The 19,660-nt window shown below is 58.2% G+C and overlaps 2 protein-coding genes and 1 long non-coding RNA gene across 17 annotated transcripts in view; 1 reads left to right on the top strand and 2 right to left on the bottom strand.

Annotated features, from left to right (window-relative positions):
- KANK2 (KN motif and ankyrin repeat domains 2) overlaps nucleotides 1-8,184 on the bottom strand; it is a 23,672-nt gene extending 15,488 nt beyond the window's left edge. Inside the window, exons 1-3 of one of the 3 annotated variants that reach the window (XM_026481438.4) lie at nucleotides 8,108-8,184; nucleotides 5,557-5,680; nucleotides 3,916-5,127 (exon numbers count right to left, since the gene is read on the bottom strand). In XM_026481438.4, coding sequence (XP_026337223.1) covers nucleotides 3,916-5,127; nucleotides 5,557-5,593 — 1,249 coding nt within the window. In that variant the 5' untranslated portion in view covers nucleotides 5,594-5,680; nucleotides 8,108-8,184. Of the gene's footprint in view, nucleotides 1-3,915; nucleotides 5,128-5,556; nucleotides 5,681-6,628; nucleotides 6,990-8,107 lie in introns of all 3 variants that reach the window. The other 2 variants (XM_057311535.1, XM_044377850.3) reach the window with 2 other exon arrangements.
- Nucleotides 8,136-14,952, top strand: LOC125283769 (uncharacterized). Of its 2 annotated transcripts, XR_007191762.2 has the most exons (3): nucleotides 8,159-8,304; nucleotides 8,957-9,136; nucleotides 11,553-14,952. It is a non-coding gene; the product is annotated as an uncharacterized LOC125283769 (long non-coding RNA). The 2 variants fall into 2 exon arrangements; XR_008959058.1 differs by having other exon boundaries at nucleotides 8,136-8,304; nucleotides 8,957-14,952.
- DOCK6 (dedicator of cytokinesis 6) overlaps nucleotides 9,106-19,660 on the bottom strand; it is a 40,703-nt gene continuing 30,148 nt past the window's right edge. For 5 of the 12 annotated variants that reach the window (XM_044377793.3, XM_026481442.4, XM_026481441.4 and 2 more), the window contains 20 exons: nucleotides 19,032-19,192; nucleotides 18,698-18,880; nucleotides 18,256-18,382; nucleotides 17,844-17,928; nucleotides 17,628-17,724; nucleotides 17,347-17,481; nucleotides 16,882-17,034; nucleotides 16,551-16,709; nucleotides 16,314-16,414; nucleotides 15,425-15,617; nucleotides 15,192-15,335; nucleotides 13,178-13,309; nucleotides 13,071-13,085; nucleotides 11,656-11,781; nucleotides 11,468-11,557; nucleotides 10,910-11,146; nucleotides 10,361-10,504; nucleotides 10,173-10,279; nucleotides 9,773-9,934; nucleotides 9,106-9,353 (listed from right to left, as the gene is read on the bottom strand). In XM_044377793.3, the coding sequence (XP_044233728.1) occupies nucleotides 9,311-9,353; nucleotides 9,773-9,934; nucleotides 10,173-10,279; nucleotides 10,361-10,504; nucleotides 10,910-11,146; nucleotides 11,468-11,557; nucleotides 11,656-11,781; nucleotides 13,071-13,085; nucleotides 13,178-13,309; nucleotides 15,192-15,335; nucleotides 15,425-15,617; nucleotides 16,314-16,414; nucleotides 16,551-16,709; nucleotides 16,882-17,034; nucleotides 17,347-17,481; nucleotides 17,628-17,724; nucleotides 17,844-17,928; nucleotides 18,256-18,382; nucleotides 18,698-18,880; nucleotides 19,032-19,192 (2,594 nt within the window). In that variant the 3' untranslated portion in view covers nucleotides 9,106-9,310. Of the gene's footprint in view, nucleotides 9,354-9,772; nucleotides 9,935-10,172; nucleotides 10,280-10,360; nucleotides 10,505-10,909; nucleotides 11,232-11,467; nucleotides 11,558-11,655; nucleotides 11,782-13,070; nucleotides 13,086-13,177; nucleotides 13,310-13,607; nucleotides 14,346-15,191; nucleotides 15,336-15,424; nucleotides 15,618-16,313; nucleotides 16,415-16,550; nucleotides 16,710-16,881; nucleotides 17,035-17,346; nucleotides 17,482-17,627; nucleotides 17,725-17,843; nucleotides 17,929-18,255; nucleotides 18,383-18,697; nucleotides 18,881-19,031; nucleotides 19,193-19,660 lie in introns of those variants that run through there. The other 7 variants (XM_057311533.1, XM_026481445.4, XM_048226954.2 and 4 more) reach the window with 6 other exon arrangements.

The raw sequence follows: 19,660 nt of genomic DNA on the forward strand, positions 1-19,660 counted from the left end.
TTTGATGGTTGGAAAAAACAAAGAAGAATGCTATCTGGGACATGTGAAAATTACATGAAATTGAATTGCACACAGCCACGCTTCTTCGTTTATATACTGTCCACGCTGACATGCTACACAGGCAGAATTGAGGCACTAAACTCATCGAAATGCACACATTAAATATGCAAAAAAATTTTTGCATATTAAGCTCACGGCAATAAAGCTTAAAGAAAAAAAAAAGAACCAAGCAGAATTGAGCCATCGCAACAAAGATCATCTGGCCCACGGAGCTGAAAGTATCTACTGACCCTCAGCACTGAGGGCGAAGGTGAAGGGCAAGAAAGAATCAAAACGAGAGAGAGCTGGCGTGCACAGCCCGAGGGAGCTGGGCGCCGGGAGCTGAACAGTCTAGATAAACTCGGTTTGGGCCTCCTTCGGGCCAAGAGAAATTTTTAAAAATGTAAACCACTCACCACCCAGTGTGGGAAGGGAGGAGTGAGGCCATAGGGGAATAAAGCAAGTTGGCAACAGACGTCATGGGCCTCAACACTGGTCTTCCAGGCGCGCCTGGGGGGCTCAGTCGATGAAACGTCTGCCTTTGACTCACGTCAGGATCCCAGGGTCCTGGGATCTTCTCCCTCTCCCTCTGCCCCTCCCCCTGCTTGTGCTCGCTCTATCGCTCTCTCGCTCTCTCAAATAAATAAATAAAACCTTTAAAAAAATGGTTTTCCAGAAACCTTGCTGAGAAAACAGAAGACGTGAGGGGTTTCCGCAGAAGGACATCTGCGTGGCACGGAGGACCGCAAAGATCGACGTGGCTCCTCCGTAAATTCTGCATCCCAGGAATTTTTAATGATGAGAAGAAACGCCTCTGGGATCAGGTTAAATCCAACACACCAAAGGCGGGGTTTGAACCCTGGCTTCATGAACGGTGGGCAACCACCCTGGGCCTCCGTTTCCTCATCTGTAAAATGGGGATGAAAACACCACCCACGCATCCGGGTGGCTTGGGAAGAGGTAAATGGGTTAAAAAAAAGAAAAGAGCGTCTAAAAATGGCCCGGCCCCTTAGTAAGGCTGCCTAACTGCTTTTAAAAAGCCAAATAACGCAAGACAACACGTTCCACCAGCATCGGTTCCCTGTTGCCAGGCTTGAAAAATACATATTATTTTCTGCATTAAAAATTTCGGAAGGAAAGAAGAAGTGCTGACAACAGCTGCGTCTGGGCGGTGGTGGGTTTATGGGGGTTTTGCTTTGTGTTCCAGATTTTTCTGTTACTTCCCAAACTTTCCACAAAGAATATGAATTGCTGTCATAGGAATATGTGTCGAATGGAAGCAAAGGAAATTTCAAAGCCTTGGAGCCCCCACAGATACACATGCCCAGCTGCCCCTTCTCCCCGTGATCTCCCCGCGGTGCCTTCGAAATGTGGGGGGATGGGACTGGTGAGGTCTCCAGGCCTCTGCCACCGGCCCTACCCACCCTGGTCAGCCTGAGGTGAGGGCTGCTTCTCACCCTCCCCGCCCTTCTGCCGCAGGGAGGGAATTGTAGATGTCAGAGAAATCCTCCTTGCCTCCTCCTCCAGGGAGTACTCCCGGACCTACCCATCAAGCGGGCCGACCTAAACACATGGTCCAAACACGTGTTATGCTGTTTCATTTTTCATAGTGCTCCTCCCCAGTCTATAAGCCCCGCAGGACCCCCTCTGATGCTCTGGTACCTCTGGACCTCGCTTCTCCAGCCTCAACCTATTCCAGCTGGTTCTGCACCCTGAGGTGCTCCAGGCCTTCCTCACTTCAGGACCTTTGTCCCTGCTGTGAACAGTCTTCTTCCCACCTCTGGGCCACTTGGCTGCCTCTTCTCTTTCACATCTTGGTTTAAAGGGCCAACAGCCTGATGCCACACGGAATGCTTGATAGAAACTGACGCATGAAACCTCACACTGATCTGGTGACCCTGGGCTGTCAGGACCCCCGATTTGCAAGTGAGGCACACAGAGGTCAAGTAACCGGCTCAAGGGCACAGAACTAGGGAGCAGGGAAATCAGAACTGGAACCCAGACCACCACCCCATCCAATTGCTGCCTGCTCCGTGCCCCTGTGTTATCTACCCCTGCTTTATCTGTATTCTCTGAGATGGTATTTCTTCACTTATTATGCGGCTTCACTTGTTTATGGCACGGGCTCCGTCTAGCTTGTTCACTGCTGCGTCCCCAGTGCCCAGAAGAGTCTGGCACATAGCAAACATTCGATAAAAGTCTGCTGAATGAGAAGACACTGAAATGAAGTGGCACACTCCAGTTCTGCCCAAGCAAAGCAGAGACTGGGGCTGGCTGCAGCAAGAAGGAGTTAAGTGAGACACAAGGAAGAACTTTTGGGGGCAGCAGCCTGCACAGAGTGGGAACATCACTATGTGTGTCCTGCAGGCAGGCAGCCCCATGGCTGCCCTAGGTGGCATGTCTGGAATGAAGTCCGCCTCTCGGAAATCCCAAGGCTGAGCCGGGCAGGGCCCTTGGCTGGGGGCCAGAGTCAAAGGGCCGGGTGTTTGCGATGGACACAGAACAGAGCAGTGGTGTCCTGAGCTGGCCAGGAACAACATGGAAAAAGCAAGAAAACACAGCTGGGTCCCCACCCTCCAGCTTGTGCCCTCGGGTCCCTCCATGGGGCTCTGACATTCGAGACTGGGATGAGGACCTGAGCTGCACCTTTGAGCCCTCTGTGGGTTCAGGCTGACCTTGGTCTAGATCCTGGCTCAGCCACTTCCTGGCTGTGTGACCTGGGGCAAGCACAGCTTTTCCCCGAGCCTCAGTTTCCCCTGTTATAAGCAGAACTGGCCTGAAAATGATCAACAGAAGCAGCAACAAGCAGGGACTGTGGGTTCACTGTGCGCATTAATTCACAAGAGTCCTAGAGGCGCTGTCGCTATGCCACTTTACAGATCGGGAAGCTGAGGCCCAGCGAGGTGAAGTCCTTCACCTAGGGCTACATCGAGAAGTCGAATTTGAACCCAGGTGGCTTGACTATAAAGCCCATACTCTTTAGCCTTCCATGAGCGAAACCCTTAGCATAGCACCTGGCAGCAGGCTAGCACTTGATAAAGAACAGCTGTCATTATTATGAATCATTCCCACAGCTTCTCCCAGGAGCCTAAGGGTGGCAGTGGTGGGGCAGCTGTCATTTTGCAGATCCCACATCCTCTTTCCTGGCATGAAGACTCAGCACTTCCTCCAGGGGGACATCCCTTTGTTCCCTCAAAGGCCACAGGACTTGGGTGGGGCTCCTCTACTCCCAGGATCTGGGGTTGGGCAGTGAGGGACAATGATTGGCTCAGGGATGGGCATATGACTGCCACCAGCCGATGAGGGACACCCCTGGGATTTTTTATTAGCACTATTTGGACTGGGAGGCTCCCTTTCCACTGAGATGGAAAGACAGATGCCTGGAGAGGTGGGACCACTTTCACTCACCTAAGACCCCAACGTGCATAGATGAAGAGTTAGAGATCCTTGATATTGGAGCACCTAGATCCAGCTATACCTGAAGCTGTCCCTAAGTTACATGAACAACACATTTCCTTTTCATTGTCTAGACTGGTCTGAAATCGGTTTCTGCCATTTACTGAATAAAGTGGGTGGGTTTTTTGGCCCCAAAAACCAACAGTCTTAGGGACCCTCCCTCAAATACCTCTTGTTTTCTGGATACTTACAACATATTAGTCATGAAGACGCACACTTAATCAGATACCTAATTTTTCTGCATGCCTCCCTACAGCACAGAATCGGTGGCACAACTGTCCCCTTTTTGCAGGTAAAGAGATAGTGGCTTTGAGAGCCAGAGTGGTTGCTCTCATGGAAGGCCAGGGCTGGGGCTAGACCCTGGCATTCATAGGAACAAAGAGGACCTCCCACCATCCTCCCCCGTCCACTATGGCTCACCTGCTGTCCCATCGCAGCTTCGTTCCGTGATGCTGATCTTCTTCACCAGGTGGACGTTGCCAGTGGGCGCAGTGGATGCTGGGAACACGGTCTCTACCACCTCATGGCTACGGAACACCGCAGGGCTCTCAACCCCTCCAGACGTCGCCAGGGACCGCAGCCCTGCCCCATAGGGCTCCAGACTCTGGGCCCGCTGTGCAGGGGCCCCGGCGGCTGTACTGGCCACCACCTCCACCTCTCGAGGGCCCTCTACCACCCGGACAGTGTCCACGCGGATGGGGCTGTCTGGTGGTGGCCGGGCCTGGGGCTGGGGGTCAGCCTGCCGGGCCTGAGCTGCCTGCAGCTCCTGGAGCGCTTTCTTGAGCTGGGTCTCCAGCACAGCGACCTTAGCGGCAAGGGCTGCCTCCCCATCGGGCACACCCAAGTCCCGCTCCCGGACCCAGGTGCCCACGCTCCGGGTCTCAAGTGTCACTGCGTCCTCGGGGGACTCTGGGAGGTCCAGGCAGAGCTCGCTGCGGCCCCGGGCCCCTGTGGGATGGCCCAGGAATTTCTGGCTCTTGAGCTGTACTGTGAGCTGCCGTTTCTCCTCCTGGAGCACCGAGAGCTTCACCTGGAGCACGGGGATCAGCTTCACCTGCTCTTCCAGCTGCCGCAGCTTCCGCAGGGCACCTGCCATCTGTTCCCGCACATGGGCCAGGTGCCCGGCACTGGGAGGCACAGGTGTGGACAGTCCCGAGCCCCGTGGCGTCGGGGGTGGCAGCCCCACGCCCACCAACGAGCTCGTGGAGCCTGCTGCGCTGGGGGTCAGGGAGCCCAAGCCAGGGGGCGCAGCCGCCTGGTCCTCCAGACGGCGACGGGCATCCAGCAGGGTGCGCTCCACGCGTGGGTTGAAGCCGGCTCGGGTCTCCAGGGCACCATACTGTGGGTAGAAGCCACGGCCACAGTAGGAATAGGCCGAGTGGCGGCTGTCCCCACTGGCATTAGAGCACAGGGACTCGGTGGATGTCCACCAGGAGCCAGGACCGCGGGGCAGTGAGCCGAGGCGCGGCCGGCGCTGCACGGCCACGCGCCGGAGTGTGTGGCCTTTCTCGATGTCATCCACGTACTTGAGAAAGTCCAGGTCGAGGCGGTAGCCGTAGGGCGTCTCCACGGAGTATGGTGGGTCAGGCTCCCTGGCAGGGAAGGCGGGTGGGGAGGCTGGACCCGGGGTCCCTGGGGCGTGAAGAAAGACCAGGGCCTCTGAACACTGCTGTCCCCTCCTAAGGGTGAAGACCCACGTCCGTGGGAGAGTCAGGGTTTATTTGCCCAAGGGACGGGAGCCCACTGGGTGCTCCACTGTGACTCCAGTCTCGGGGCAAGGCCCTGTCACCCCCTCAGAAACCCTCAGGGCAGGCCTGTGCCTACTCCCTCAACACCCCCAGGACAGGGACCTGTATCTCTACTCAGACCAGACCCCTTCCCTGAAAGACTGTCTCCCCCATCAGACCCTCCAGGGCAGAGCCAAAAACGTCCTCATTCAGGCCCTCAGGGCAGGGCTGTATTCTACCCTCAACACTGCCCACCCTGCGGGCCCGCCCCGAGGCAGGGCCAGTTCTTTCTCCCAGACCCCAAACAGGGCCCTTTCTTCCTGAGACCGCTGACCTGGGAAGGGGGCTGGCACGTGCAGGACTTGGGCCATCCTCTGGTCTGCAGACGCTCCTCAAGAGTCACAGGGGGGAGGGGGGGTCTCTGACTCAGATCACCTGCAGCACAGGCTGAGGCGTACCTAGGGAGAGGGGATATTGGAGCCTGCAGTCAGGAGAAGTCTGCGGGAGTGGGGGATGTGGGCACCCCTCCCCCACAACTGCCCCCTCCCATCCCCCACCTCTTCCCCGAGTCTGGGACCCTCTCATAGGAACACACCCGGCCTGGCTTGTGGAAAGGGGTGGGGGGAGGGCCCCCGCGGCCTGGAACAAAGAAACCAAACCTCACGGCCCGCCTGCACATCTGTCCAGCCCCTGGACAGGCTCCAGCTGTTCCCACAGCCCCGCCTCCACAAGGCCCTGGGCCGGGGGGCCCCAAGCCCGACAGGCCCCACCCTTCCTGCACCCCTCCTCTCAGCCCAGGCCAGAAGCTGGCTACAGGGACAGATGGGGGCTGAGGTGGGCAGGGGGCTGGGGCACTAAGTGGGGGACAGTCTTCCTGCAAGGATCCTAGAACACAGAGACACAGGGGCACAAGGAGAGATGGAGCTCAGGGTAGGGGACCCCAAAGCAGAGTGGGGTCAGGCCAGCTAGAGTAAGGGGGGTAGGGAAAGTTGGGGGGAGGCAGTGAGGAGCAAAGCCTTTCCTCTTTATGGAAACAATTTTCTCTAAAAATAAACAGTTTCGCTGCCGGGCTACACGAGAACTTCCTGCCCCCCCAGGATGCGTCCGGCTCAGGGGCGCAGCAGGGATAGAAGGCCGGGTGGTGGCCAGGGAAGTCATGGGGGTGGGGGGGGGGGAGGAAGTAAGAGAGGGTGCCTGGAAGCTGCAAAAGGGAGGGACAATCAGAGACTCTCACTAACCCCTCCTCTGCCCGGGAGACCAGCCAGGACACTTTTGTCCCCACGACTCAGCCTGAGCTTGGCCAGTCCTTTCTGCTGTCTGACCTCTAGCCACCCTGCTCCAGAGGCCCCAGCCCAGTCCACCAACGAGGACCCTTTCTGGTGTACGGGTGCCAGGGCTGCGGGTACCTGGGAGGATGGGCCAGGCGGGGCACCTGCCGGGCATGAAGGCGGGGCTGGGGCTCAGGAGGCGGCCGAGCTTGTCCTCGTCTCACACTCTGCTCGCCTCTGCTTAGTGTCTTTGCTTAGTCTCTCCACGTCTCTCCGCGTCTCTCCACGTCCGTCTGTGTCTCGCTCCACTTCTCTCTCCCTCTCTCTCCACGTCTCTGTCTTTCAACTCCTGGAGCACAGTCACCAATTGTATGAAATTTGCTTCTCCACCTGCTTGGAGGTTCACCTCCTACACACTGGGAAGGTATCAAAAGTATTTTCTGGAGACCAGAGAGAGACTGATGGCAGGAAGGAGAATTGGAAAAGCCTGTGGGGGCCCCTGGAGGTGAAAAGTGGTGGGGTGAATAATAGTAATAACTGTAATAATCACCCCAGCTGCTCATTTGATCACAACATTCCCATCAGGCACACAGTTATTGCCCTATTTTGGAGACAGGGAATCTGGGGGCCCAGAAATGTCCAGTGACTTGCCAGGGTCTCCAGAGGGGGAAGTGTCTGGGTCTGGACTTGAACCTAAGCCTGGCAGATTCCCCACTGCCAGGGCCACACCACCCTCACTCCCAACTCCGCATCCCTCTGCCCATTTCCCCAGACACAGAGACTGAGGTCTGAGGGTCTCCAGTCATCTGACCACCCTCTATGTGCAAGGGTGACTCGAGGTCTAGAAAGCAGATGGAGGTGGAGACTGTGGTGGCTGAAGCCCCTCTCCCTGTATGGGACCTCTGGGGTACAGAAAAGGAAATACCGGGTAGGAGAGAGATGGAGAAAAAGGGAGGCGGGACACTCTGAGAGGGGACAGGTAAGGGGGCGCGGGGTCCCGGGCAGGCCCGAATGTCCAGCGGGGGTCTCCCTGAAACCCCCAGCTCCAAGCCAAACCCGGACGTCTCTGGGGTCTCCCCGCCCCAAAGATGGGGGCAAGGGTGACCCCGCCCCGTGCAGGGAGGGGCGGGGCCTGCGGGGTCCCCGGCTAATGGCAAACAGCTGCCGCTCCCCACGCCGGCCCAGCCGCCAGGCCGAGGCCCAGCCCGGCCGGACGCCCCGCCGCCTTCCCGCCGTCTGGGGCCCGGCTCGGCTTGGCCACGGAGGAGGGCGAGGGGGGACAGAGTGGGGGTAGAGAGGGAAAGAGGAGGACCGAGATGGGGGAAAGGGGCAGAGGGAGGGCAGTGATGCGGGAAAGGGGCAGGGCGAGAGGTACAGATGGAGAAGGATGGGGCCGGGGGAAAGAAGCAGGGACGGGGTCAAAGACAGGGAAGGGACAGAGACGCGGGGAACGAGACACTCAAAGTCCGGAAAGTTTGGACCTAGACCGTGAAGTTGGAGGCAGCGGCTCGTAGAGAGCGGCGAGGTCGCGCCCCGGGATTGGGAGTGGGTGGGGTGGGGACCACGCTCGAACCCGAACCGGACTCGAACCCCGACCCAACCTCGGGTCCTACTCGCCTCGCGCGCTCCGGCCGCCGCCGTCCCTGCGTCCCGCCGCCCGTGCGTCCTGAGCGCGCCTCCGCCCGGCCGCCCGGCCCTCGGCGGTGGCTCCGCCCCCGCCCTGCCCCCTCCGGCCGGCCCCGCCCCCAGGCGCCCGCAGCCCGGGCCGCCGTGGAGGGGGACGCCGGGAGGACGCGATCGCACCTGGACCGCAGGTGGGTGTGGGTGTGTGTGTGTGTGTGTGGGTGTGTGTGTGTGTGTGTGTGTGTGTGTGCGCTCGCGCGCAAGGGGTCCGGTGTCGTCCTCTCGCCCCTCCTCCCAGAGTCCCCAGAGGACAGTCCCCGCCACCGCTGCAGCTGGGCGCTGTGGGGGGCGGGAGGGGGCGGGGCTGGCCGAGGCCCAGCCCCGGGAGGGCGCGGGCGGTGGCGGCGGCGGGAGGTCACCCCTCCCCCCACCGCCGGCCGAGGTCTGGAAGCGGCCCAGCACAGGCCTGGTACGGGGTGGCGTGACTGCCGCGGGGTGGGGAGTGGGGCTGGGTCAGTGTGAGGCTGCGTAGGCAATGGCTAAACCGGACCTGGGCTCCGATCCCTGACCCACCAAGCCTCTAACTGCCTGGATGCCTCAGTTTCCTCACCTGTAAAACGGGGTTAAGAATGCATCCTACCTGATAATGGCATTGAGAAAATTCACTAACAAGGAGATAGGGGCCTAACGGAGTTCCCTCGGTCAAAAAGGTCCCACAAATGGGGTGGTATCTTTTTAGGAGTCACTTAGCACAGGGTTGAGTACTCTGCCAAGGGTTTAATTAATGTCACTATTATTCCCCAAGGGCATGTGACATTATTTGTGTGTTGCCTCCTCTCCTAGAATGTCAGCCCCACGAGGGCAGGAATTCGCGTCTGTTGTCACTGCTGTGTTCCTGGCACCCAGTGAGTTCTCAGAGTCTGTCAAAGATCAGGGTGTCTGGATAGACGGTGCGCACGTGACCCATTTCCCAGGATCCACATCAAACAGGCTGCTTATGAAAACCACTTTAAATTAGAAAAGGTAAGAAGCATCAGTGCACACAGATGGGAACAGACAGAGGAACAGAGGGCCCAGCCCCGTGTGCAGTATAATCACCCCACAGCCCAGTGCGCAGTGGGGGAGACCCCTAGGAAGGCACAGACAGTTGAGGCCAGGGCGATGGTTCTTCTGGGTGTGGCTTCAGGCCACGCCAGCTCAGAGGTCGGCCTTCCGGAAACTTGCTCTGTTCAAGGAGTTCCTGGGGGAAGGATGAGGTGGGTCAACATGGCCAACTCCAGAGTGCTCATCAGCCTCCCCTCCTCCCCCTCCTCCTCCTCCTCCAAAGATCCCTCTAGAATTCTACTCCTTTTCCATCCATTCTGCTCTGGCCATGGGTTCACAGAATCTCTCTTGGAATCTACCAATGAAACTAAGAATTGTGCCCATTTTACAGATGTGGAAATCGTGGCTCAGGAAGGTGAAGTCACGTGTCTGGGAAATGACCTAGCCAGGATCTGAAGTGGCTGCCCAGAGCCGGCGCAGCATGCATGCACGTCCCCATAGTTGCATGTTTGTGCAAAGCTGTGAGCGTGCGTGCTGACAGGCCCATGTAGGCCAGCACCCGTCTGTGCCCGCCTCTGCCCTCTCGATGACAGCTGGGGGGCCGGGGTCAGGCACCTGAGGCCCGCAGTGGTGGGCGCCAGCAGCTGGGGCAGGCGCTGGGTGAGCAGGGGCTGCAGAGCCTCCCGCAGGCGGCCGTAGTTGCGCTCCAGCTCACGGTGGTACTCCTTCTGGTCTGGTCCTATGAGGGCCTTGTTCTTCCGCAGGGCGTCCTCACACCTGGGAGACAGACAGCAGGAGATGCTCGGGGGCTAGCAGTCCCGAGAAAGCAGGACTGGAGGTGGGGGGCAGTCCGGGGGTGGGGTAAGGAGCTATAATGGGAGTCTGTTAGGTGGGGGAGACTTAATGAGAGCCAGAGAGGTGGGAACTCCAGAATGGACATCCGGGACACAGAGAGGCTGTATGGGGTCAGGAAGGCAAAGAGCCCATAAGGGGGGCTTGCAGGGGTCAGGCCTACTTCTTGCAGAAGTCCTTGAAACAGAGCCGCAGCTTGTTATGATGCCTGAAGAGTTTGGGGTCTTCTGGGATCTCTGCCAAAAATACCTGGGCCACCTCCAGGGGGCCCTGCAGGGAGGGAGGGGCTCATGAGAGTGTCTGCATGGCCGCTGGGGTGCCTCAGGCAGCCTGCCTGCCCCCTGGCTGTACCTGGTTCACAGTGGGCCCCACAGAGCCCTGCAGCACCATCTGTAGCATCTTGGCGTCGGGCGGGTCCTGCTCGGTGGCGAAAGCCAGCTCCCGTGTCTTCTTCTGCATGTCCTCAATGGCCACCTCCACTGGTGTCAGCACCGTCTGTGGGGAGGGAGGGGGGTTGGCTGGCACTGGCTGGGGCCTGGAGATGTCCTGACCCAAGCCAGTCCAGGGCAGCTTGGACCCCTGCTGCGGGTGGAGAGGGATTCCATGAGGCCGTGTCATGAACAGGGTGTGGGGACGTCTGCCTGCGTGGGTCTGGTGGGGGTGGAGGGGGTTGCGGGGTCTGGTCTCAGCCTCCTATGTCTGGCTCTGGGGACTTTGGTCTGGTTCTGGTCCAGCCTCCGATTGGCTAGGTCTGGAAGTAGAGGTTTGAGTCTGAAGACTGGTGTCTGGGAGCTGGAGTTTGGGGTCCTCTCACCTCCCCAACCTGGGTCTGGGGTACCCGGGCCTCCCTTGATCTGGGGTCTCTGCCTCTTCCCTCCCTGGGCCCGGGGCGCGGCCCACCTCCTCCCGGTGGCACACGCGGATCCGCGTCTTGATGTAGGGGAAGGCGTGGTCTGTGCTGAGCAGAGTCTTGCGCTTGTGCTGTTCCGGCAGCTCCCCGTGCGCACGCCCGTCGGGTGTGAAGGGCGTACAGAACAGGAAGGTGCGCAGCCCGTAGTTGCGGTCGAAGTAGGTCACCCGGTCCTTGAGCTCATAGGTGTCGAAGTGCGGTTCCACATAAGTGATCTGGATGTAGGCCTGGGACGCGGGGCTCAGGTATGAGGCTCCCACAGCCCCAGTACACACACTTGGGGCTTGCCAGCCTCCCTGCAGGGCCCCATCCCTGGAGAAAGGGGATGTGGACTTCCTTGGGTCTGGGAGCTTTAAATCTGGGGTCCCACAGATCCCGAAATCTCGATGTTTGAGAATCTCCCAACAAGAAGAATTTGGGGTCCCCAAGGGAGATAAGCTTTGAAGTTTGCCAGAGAAATAGGATTTGAGCATCCCTAGGAAATAGTACTTTTGAGTCTCCCTGAAGATAGGATCTGGGGGTCCCCTGGGATGGTCAGGAGCCCTCACCTTCTGTGGGTCAAGCTTGGTCTTGTCCACGGGGTTCGAATCTTTGACAATCTCGACCACGTCCTCCCCAAACCTCTCCGTGTAGAACTCCTGGGGACACGGGGCTGACTCGGGGCCACAGAGTAGCAGCACCCCCACTCCGCCCAGCGCAGCCCAGTGCCCATCTACCCCCTACCGCGGGGACGTGCCTCCAGCCGGTGAGAGATCTCAGCCAGTTTCGTGATGGACGGCTCCTTATACACGAACTCCTGCTCGTCCAGGTCGCCGAAGCGGGCACCATAGAAGCCCACGCGGAAGTACGTCCCGAACACGCGCTGCGTCTGTGAGAAGGGGAGCTGTGGCCTGGGATGCCCCTCCGGAGGCCCCCTTGCCCCAGGGATGCATGGCCCTGAGGCCCATGTGCAGAAAAAGTGGGCAGGGCCAGGGAGACTGCAAGAACATTAAGTCATAGGCACAGTTGGGGGGACCCTGAGACCCAGATGATGGCCAGCTGCCCACACCCTCTTTCTCCCCAACCCTGTCCCTGCCTCCCCAAATCTTTGTTCTCGCCCAACACAAGCCCCTACTTTCTGATTATCCCTCTCATCCCGTGCAGTTCTTCAGAGTCTGGGTCTCAATATGAAATTAGGACTAGGGCTCTACTGCTTACAGCTGTGTCCTCAGTGCCTACAGGGCTGGGTATACAGCAGGTGCTCAATAAATGCTTAAGTGGCTGAGGAAATGCATAGCCCTCTGGGACAGAGGCTCTGGCTCTCTCGTTTCAGGGCACTCCCCCCCCGCCCCAACCAGGTATACTACCCTCCGCCAGAAAGGAAGAGCGTAGCTCCAGTTCACTCACCAAGGCCGATCCAGGCAGAATGGGGCGGGCACAAGGGTAGTGTGGTAGGGGAGGGAGACACAAAGTCATGGGAGAGGTCAGAGGTGAGAGCCCCCAACCCCCAGGGTCCTGGTTATGCTGCCCCATGAGTACCATTCTTCGGGCAGAGAAGAGAGATGCGGGGAAGGAGGGGACCTGCCCATCCTACCCGGCCCCCACCCAGCCCTCGCATCCTGGCTCTGGGTTCCTGCCTTCTTTGGCCAGAAAATTCTCCCCAAACTAGGAGATGCCTAAAAATAGACCCAAGTCGGGGAGAGGCGGGAGAGGGGGAGCACAAGATGGCAATGAGGAGCAGAGATCCTGGGAGAAGCTGGGGGAGACAGTGAGAGACAGAGATCCAGAAAGACAGAGAGTGTGAGCAAGACAGGGAGAGAAAGAGGGAAAGAGACCACAAGACAGAGACAAAAAGGAACACAGAGACAGACAAGGAGGGAGTCAGAGCCCCTTCTTACAGGCAGTGACCAAGCTGGCCCAGCCCAAGGGGAGGGAGGGGTGTCTCTGGAGAGCTCCCAGCTGGGTGAGTCACAGGCTGCCCTTGGGATCTGGGGCAGGGAGGGGGACCTGGGGGAATGGGGGAAAAGGCGGAGGGTGCGTCATTGCCCACTGAGCACCAGCCCCTGCGGCCAGGCAGCCATGTTCCTCCAGCACCCCCTGGTGGTCCCTGACCACTGCTGACCAGCCATCACAGGGGGGCCCCAGAGGCAGGTGGCCACTGGACTGACTCACCTCCCAGCCAGAGCTCTGTGGGGGAGAGAAGGGTCAGGGTCAGCTGAGCTGTGGTGAGGTGGGAGGTAGGGCCAAGGGCAGGCTCTGAGAGGGCATTCTGGGCCTACCTGGTGCATGATCTTGGTGAAGGCCTCCTGCAGTTTGCCATGCACGGCAGCCAGCTTCTTGTAGTCTCGGTGGGCTTCCAGGATGGGGATGAGGGTCTTGTAGACCTCGTTCACTGCCTCGTAGAGCCCACCCTGGGGGTGTGGGCACATCAGGATTCCCAGTACCTCCCTAGTTTTCTCTCCTGCCTGGAACAGCCCACCCTCTGTGCAACTGCCCATCCTCTAGGGCTCCATCTTTCATCAACTCCTCCAGGAAGCCCATCCTGACCACCCCACCCCAGATGGGACACCAGTCTTTCCACTCAGCCCCCAGAGACCCCTTCGTGGTCTCTACCGTGCTTGCTATGGACCAGGTGCTGTGCACACCTATACTTTACCCATGTTCCTTCATCTGTGAGAGGAGGGGTTTGTTTTTGTTTTTGTTTTTGTCTTTATTTCTCAGAAAACTAAAACTCAGACATGGCTCCCCAGGGCCAGGACCTGAACACCAGCCCTTTTGGCCTGGTGCCCAAGACTTCCACACCCAACTACCTCTTGGCACGTGGTAATGGCCACTGCTAAGTGCCCCTCACTCACAGCTGGTGCCAGCATCAAACTGGGCACACAGAAGGCACCCTGGGATGTTTGCTGACCAACTGTGAGAGGTCTGTGTCTGCTGTCCGATCTATTCCCAAGGCTTTTGTTTCTGAGCCTTTAACACGATGACAATAATGAAAACCCCACTAGGGGGCTGGCAGCACAGAAAAGAATTCTCGCTGGAAAACCTGACCCTGAATCTGAGTAGGGCTCCAGATCTAATCACCAATTTCCATAAACACGGGGGACTGAGGAACAGGTAAAGCAACACCACAGGGATGCAACCAGCCCTGGGTGGGCCAGAAAACCCCTTGGAACAAAGCCGGGGTCTCCAACAAGTGAAATGCAGGGGAAAACCCACTTGCTTTCACACAAGCAATCAAACTGGAGAAAACCTTTTTACAACAGCGGACAATACAACACCTGGGCCTCAACCTATCAAGGAAAACGTTAAAAACCCTTATCGTAAAAAGTGGCGAATTAATGCCCTATCTTTTGTTCTTGTTTTCTTTCTTTGATTCAAAGAGCCTTAAGAGACTTGTCAGTCACAGCCACTGTGGGTCTTCTATGGATCCTGATTCAAACAAACCAACTGCAAAAAGAAAATTGTTTCAAGATCATCAGGGAATCTGAGCACAGACTGGTATTAAAGAGTTGCGTAAAAGGATTTCATCAGTGAGGCTGCACAGGGAGGTACTTGTGTGGGTGACGGTGTGATGGGTAGGGTTTGTTTAAAGCTTCTCCAATTCCAACACACACAGGACTCTCTGAGATCTTGTTAAAATGTAGGGTTCAGAGGGTTGGGGACCCAGGACTCTGCATTTATAGCAAGCCCCCAGGTGATGCCCATGCTGCTGGTCCTCAGCCCACACTGAGTAGGCAAGGTTTGAAAAAAAAAAAAACCTCCGGCAGAATGGTCATGTTGGGTTTCATCAATCAACTTGTGAAAATTAAGATCTTGTCTTTTTATGTATATACAAAAAAAACCCCAAAAAACAAAAAAACAAACACATAACACAACAACAAAAAAAGCCATCAAAAACCAAAACCAAAACCAAAAACTAGAGGCAAAGAAAAGTTGAAACAAGAACATAAAGACTGGTGGTTGCTGGATTTGAGTGCTGGGTGTGGGGGCGGTAGTGCAACCTTTTCTTTTATGTGTGCTCGAAATTTTCTCTAATAAAAAAAAATTTAATAGCGGCTGAGTGTATGGAAGGCTGACTACGTCCAGGGCATGTGTTAAGGGTTTTACAGGGAGAGAGGCAGGTAACCCGAGCTCGTCTGGGTCCCCGTGGTCCTCAGTCAATCCCCTGCCCAGAAAGGAAGCAGGCAGCAGCTACACCCGCAGCCTCCGGGAGCAGGTACTGGGCCCGTCAGTGGAGCTGATGACACCACCCGGGCCCGAGCCCTGCGTTCTGCGGCCAGCCGCGGGCCTCACCATGGTGAAGTAGGCTGCTGCCTGCTCCAGCAGCCCCACCAGCCCCAGCTCCGTGAAGTGCTTCCCGGAACAGAAGCCCTCCTCGTCGGGTGACAGGATGTCGTCGGAGATGGCAGACTCCTCCAGCACGTTGGATGAGATGTTCTGGGGTGGGAGGTGGCATCAGGCCCCAGCCCCGGCCTACCAGTGCCACCCCCTGGCCATCAGGGCCCCCACTGCCCCCAGCAGCTCACCTGGAAGGAAACGCAGCCCACAGGCAGGTAGCGGCTGTCCTCCAGCAGGGCGAGGTACTCGGCCACCAGGGCGGCAGCGTGCACCATGCACTGGGCGGCCTCCGCGTGGTTGCCCAGCTCCGCGTGCTTCCCCGCCATGTTCTGCAACCACGTCAGCCGCAGGTCGGGGGAGCCCTGGTAGCCACGGGCAATCCTGGCATATGGGTGGGGGTGGTGAAGAGGATGGGGACTCGCCTAGCCCCCACGCCTACCCCTCACTGGTCCACTACCTTTGCTCGTTACCTCCCCCATCGGTGCTGCTCACCAGCCAGGCTCCTCAGCTGGAACGTTAAGCCACGCCCCTGTTCCCCTCGCTTCTGCACCACGTCACCACACACCAGGCCCCCACCTCCCATTCGCCCCCGTGCCTCCCCTAGCTCCGTCACCTGTCCCCCACCTCCCACTCTCCTACTTCTTCCCAAACGCCCCTCACCTCTCCTCCAAATCACTTGCCCCCTGACCCATCACCTGTCAGCACCTCACCTGTCTCTCCCACCTGTCCCCCTCACTTGTCCTTATTCTGTCGTCCTCCAATTTTTTATTCAAGGTTTTATTTATTTATTTGTCAGATAGAGAGAGAGACAGACGAGTGCAAGCAGGGGGAGCAGCAGGCAGAGAGAGAAGCAGGCTCCCCGCTGAGCACGGAGCGGGATCACGACCTGAGCCGAAGGCAGATGCTTCACCGACTGAGCCACCCAGGCGTCCCCCGTCCTCCAATATGTTCCCCTGGCACCCTTTTCACCGTCCCTTCACCTGCTCTCTCCTGCCTGCTCACCTGTCCCGCTCCCCACCGGCTCCACCGTTGCCTGCCTGCGGCCGAGAACAGCTGCAGGGCCCCGGCCCTCCGCACCTGTACATGAGATCGATGAGCATCTCCGGGTCCTCCTGGTGCTCCTTCATCTTCACCGTGTCCGTCAGGATCATGTGCAGATTGAACATCAGGTCCTGGACCTGCAGCAGGGGCATGGCCAGGGACAAGGAGGGCATCGAGACGGGACCAAGAGCCCTAGTGGCGGGGCTGGGGGCAAAGCAGGCAGAGCGAAGATGCCGGCTGAGGAGGGCGTGGCGGCGGGCCCGGCGGTGTCACCTGCTCGGCGAAGGTGCTGTCCCGCAGCCCCACGTCCTCCTCGGCGTAGGTGAGGATGGTCTTGAGTGACCGTCTCAGGTGCTCTTCGCTGAAGCTCTGCGTTGTCCCCACCAGGGACGAGAGGGACATGGTCACCTGCATCTTCACGCGGGCGAAGTTCTAAGAGGAGCCGGGGAGGAAGAGCACACCCGTGAGCCTGGGACCCTCACCCCCAGGGCCCGCTCGACGTGCCGACCTCTCCCCTCCCACCGTCCATCTACTGCACCAACACTCCCCGGCCCTTGCCAGAGCCTTGGGTAGACCCCGCCCTGTGCCTGCCGCGCCCACTCACGTTGCCAATCTCGAAATTCTGGCGCATGAGGAGGTAGAGCGAGGCGCTGGCGTGAGTGCGGATGGTGCTGACGCGGCTGCCGCAGTGTCGCAGGAGCCTCAAGCAGAGGTCGGCGCACAGCTCGGTGTCCTCCTCGAACAGCAGCTCTGGGAACTGTCCCCCAGGACAACACAGACACCGGTCAGCCCCTCCCCGACCTGGCACGGAAGGTCCCTGATGCGGACGTTGGCAGGGGCGTCTGTGTTCTGCCCCCTCCGGCCAAGCACAGGGGGCTTTAGAATCAGATGCGGGGTTAAGCCCTTGCTGTGTGACCCTGGGTGAGTGACTCTGCCGCTCTGGTCCTCGGTTCCCTCCTCTGTAAGCTATGGCTAAAGAGTGTCTGTCTCATGAAGTTGCTGAGCACATAGTAGGTGCTCAGTGGGCTACAACGATTACCCAGAGCCCTGCCTGTCGAGTGGGGCTTACCTTGGACACCAAGGCTCGCTGTGTGGCCAGGCCGTGCTGCAGGAAGAGGGCACTCTGGGCGCTGCCCAGACTGTACAGCACGACCTTTAGCACTGCACCCAAGATGCTCTCCCGGGCCTCTGACAGCATCACTGTCTGTGGGGGATGGGGGGTAGGGAGTCAGAGCCAGCTGTTAGGGACTGAGCTGCTTCCGGGGTCAGGGAAAGAGGGATTCTAGAGTCAGAGATCACAAGGCACGGTGGTGGGGTCAGAGGTCAGGGAGATGCTGGCTCAAGCCCTACCTGCACGATGATCTCCAGTGTGTCTAGAACCACCAGGCTGGCCTCGGTTGCCAGGTTCCCATCCACCAAGGCCTCATGTTCCATTTCATCCTTGGTCCTGGAGAGGATGAGGGGGGTTGGGGGCTGAGCTCTCTCCTTCTCCCTTAGCTGCTCTAGGGGCACCCGTTCTCCAGAAACTGGTCTGAGCCCAGCAAACTACTTCCTGTCCACACCCACTTGTCCACGCGGTCCGAGGTCTGTCTCCAGTGCGTGACGCTCTTCCGCCAGCGTACGTTCTCCTGGTTCCCAAAAGGGCTCCTCTCTGAGACGCGCAGGCGCGTGTTCACAGATGGACAAAAACGTAAGGACACGTGACCATGAGGAGAAGGGCTCAGGCATTAAGGTGCACAGGTGGGTAACCCATGAGGACACCGGGTGACACATACATGCTAAGCGAACACAGTTAAACATGTAGGATGTGAGAACAGACAGGGAACGCAGACACCCACGTGCGTAAGGACGATGCACACACTTCTTTCTGGGAAAGGTGAGGCAGACACAGAGGTAGGGATGCCCCCTTCCTGGGGTCCCTCGGACAAAGGCTGGGAGCAGCCGGTGGGGACGTGCACAGGGTACATCTCGCTCTCACCACGACTCCGCCGGACCATCTCCTGTCGTGCCCCGATGGTGCCCAGGATGGCTTCCTCCAGACGGGCCTTCATATCTAGTGACTTCTTGAACGTGAGGCTGTTGATGCGCTCGAAGGCCTTTTTCCCCTGTGAGGACGAAGAACGGGCTCCAGGTTGACTCTGCCCTTTCCTGTGGGACCCAGGCTGCCTGGTCGCACTCATTCAGGCCTTTCTGACCTCGAGGATCGTGTGCTTGGAGACACAGCTCTCCCTTTTACTTCAAGGCCTTGGCACCTTCCAAATTCTATTCACAAAGACAATTCTCCCTTTTCTCCTTGGCTCAGCCCAGAAACGGTCCACCCCTTGACCCTCAAACCCATTGGAACCTGTGCGTGAAGACAGTTCACCCCTGCCTGGTCCACGCACTCAGTCTCCTGGCCCACCCCACCCCCATCCCCACACCTTGTACTCAAAGGCAGCCAGGCAAAGGTATAGCAAGTCCAAGAGACGACCGAGCTGAGGGAGGGCAAGGTCAGCGGCCCAGCGCTGCAGGAGGGCGGGCTCAGCGTTCTTCAGTACCCACAGCACACACACCAGTAAGGTCCGGCTGGACTCGGCAGAGAGGGGACAGCCTGAGCGAGAAGCCTGGGGCCAAACAGGGGAGAGGGTGCTTAGAAGGGATGGAATTGATTCTCATTTCCTCCAAACTGTGATGAGAACTGGCCTATCAGCATATCCTTACGTAACTTCTATTACCAGGTTGGATGGTGTCTCTGGGGACCAGCCCCATACTCACTGCCACTGGGCCCTGGGAGATGCTGGCCCGGGAGCCAGGGGCTAGGGGGCCACCAGCGATGGCCATGGCCACTGAGGGGTTGATGGTGCCTCCGATGTCCCCTTCCCCTTCTGTGTCTGAGTCGAGCATCGAGGCTAGTCTTGATCGTTGACCTGGGCCCTCTAGGGGTGGGGGCAGGGGGACAGAAGAATGAGCCCTTGGTAAGTAGTGCCTCTATCTCATAGTCTAGCTCAAAGTTCGCCTCCTCAGGGAAGCCTTCCCTGATACCGCTCCCCCAGCCCAGGGTGAAGTCTCCAGGTCTCTATTCTCAGAGCTCACTTTTTGTGCTTACAATTAGGTATATTTATCATATAATTGTCTGTAAGATGACGCAGGCCTGAACTATATCTGCTCTGGCTACTGCCATATGCTCCACACTCAGAATGGGGCCTGGCCCAAAGGAGATGTAAATGTTTACTACGATGATGATGATGATGATGAGAACAATGGCAGGAATAACAATAATAATAATTAATAATAAAAGCTGCCACTATGATTATAGCATCAGTCGGAACTTAGATAGAATCTCCTATGTGCCAGGTGCCATTCTAAGCACTTGGAAGATATTAACTCTTCATCTTCAAAACAAC

Source organism: Ursus arctos, unplaced genomic scaffold, assembly GCF_023065955.2.
Source record: "Ursus arctos isolate Adak ecotype North America unplaced genomic scaffold, UrsArc2.0 scaffold_14, whole genome shotgun sequence".
In the NCBI taxonomy this organism is placed as follows: Eukaryota; Metazoa; Chordata; class Mammalia; order Carnivora; family Ursidae; genus Ursus; species Ursus arctos.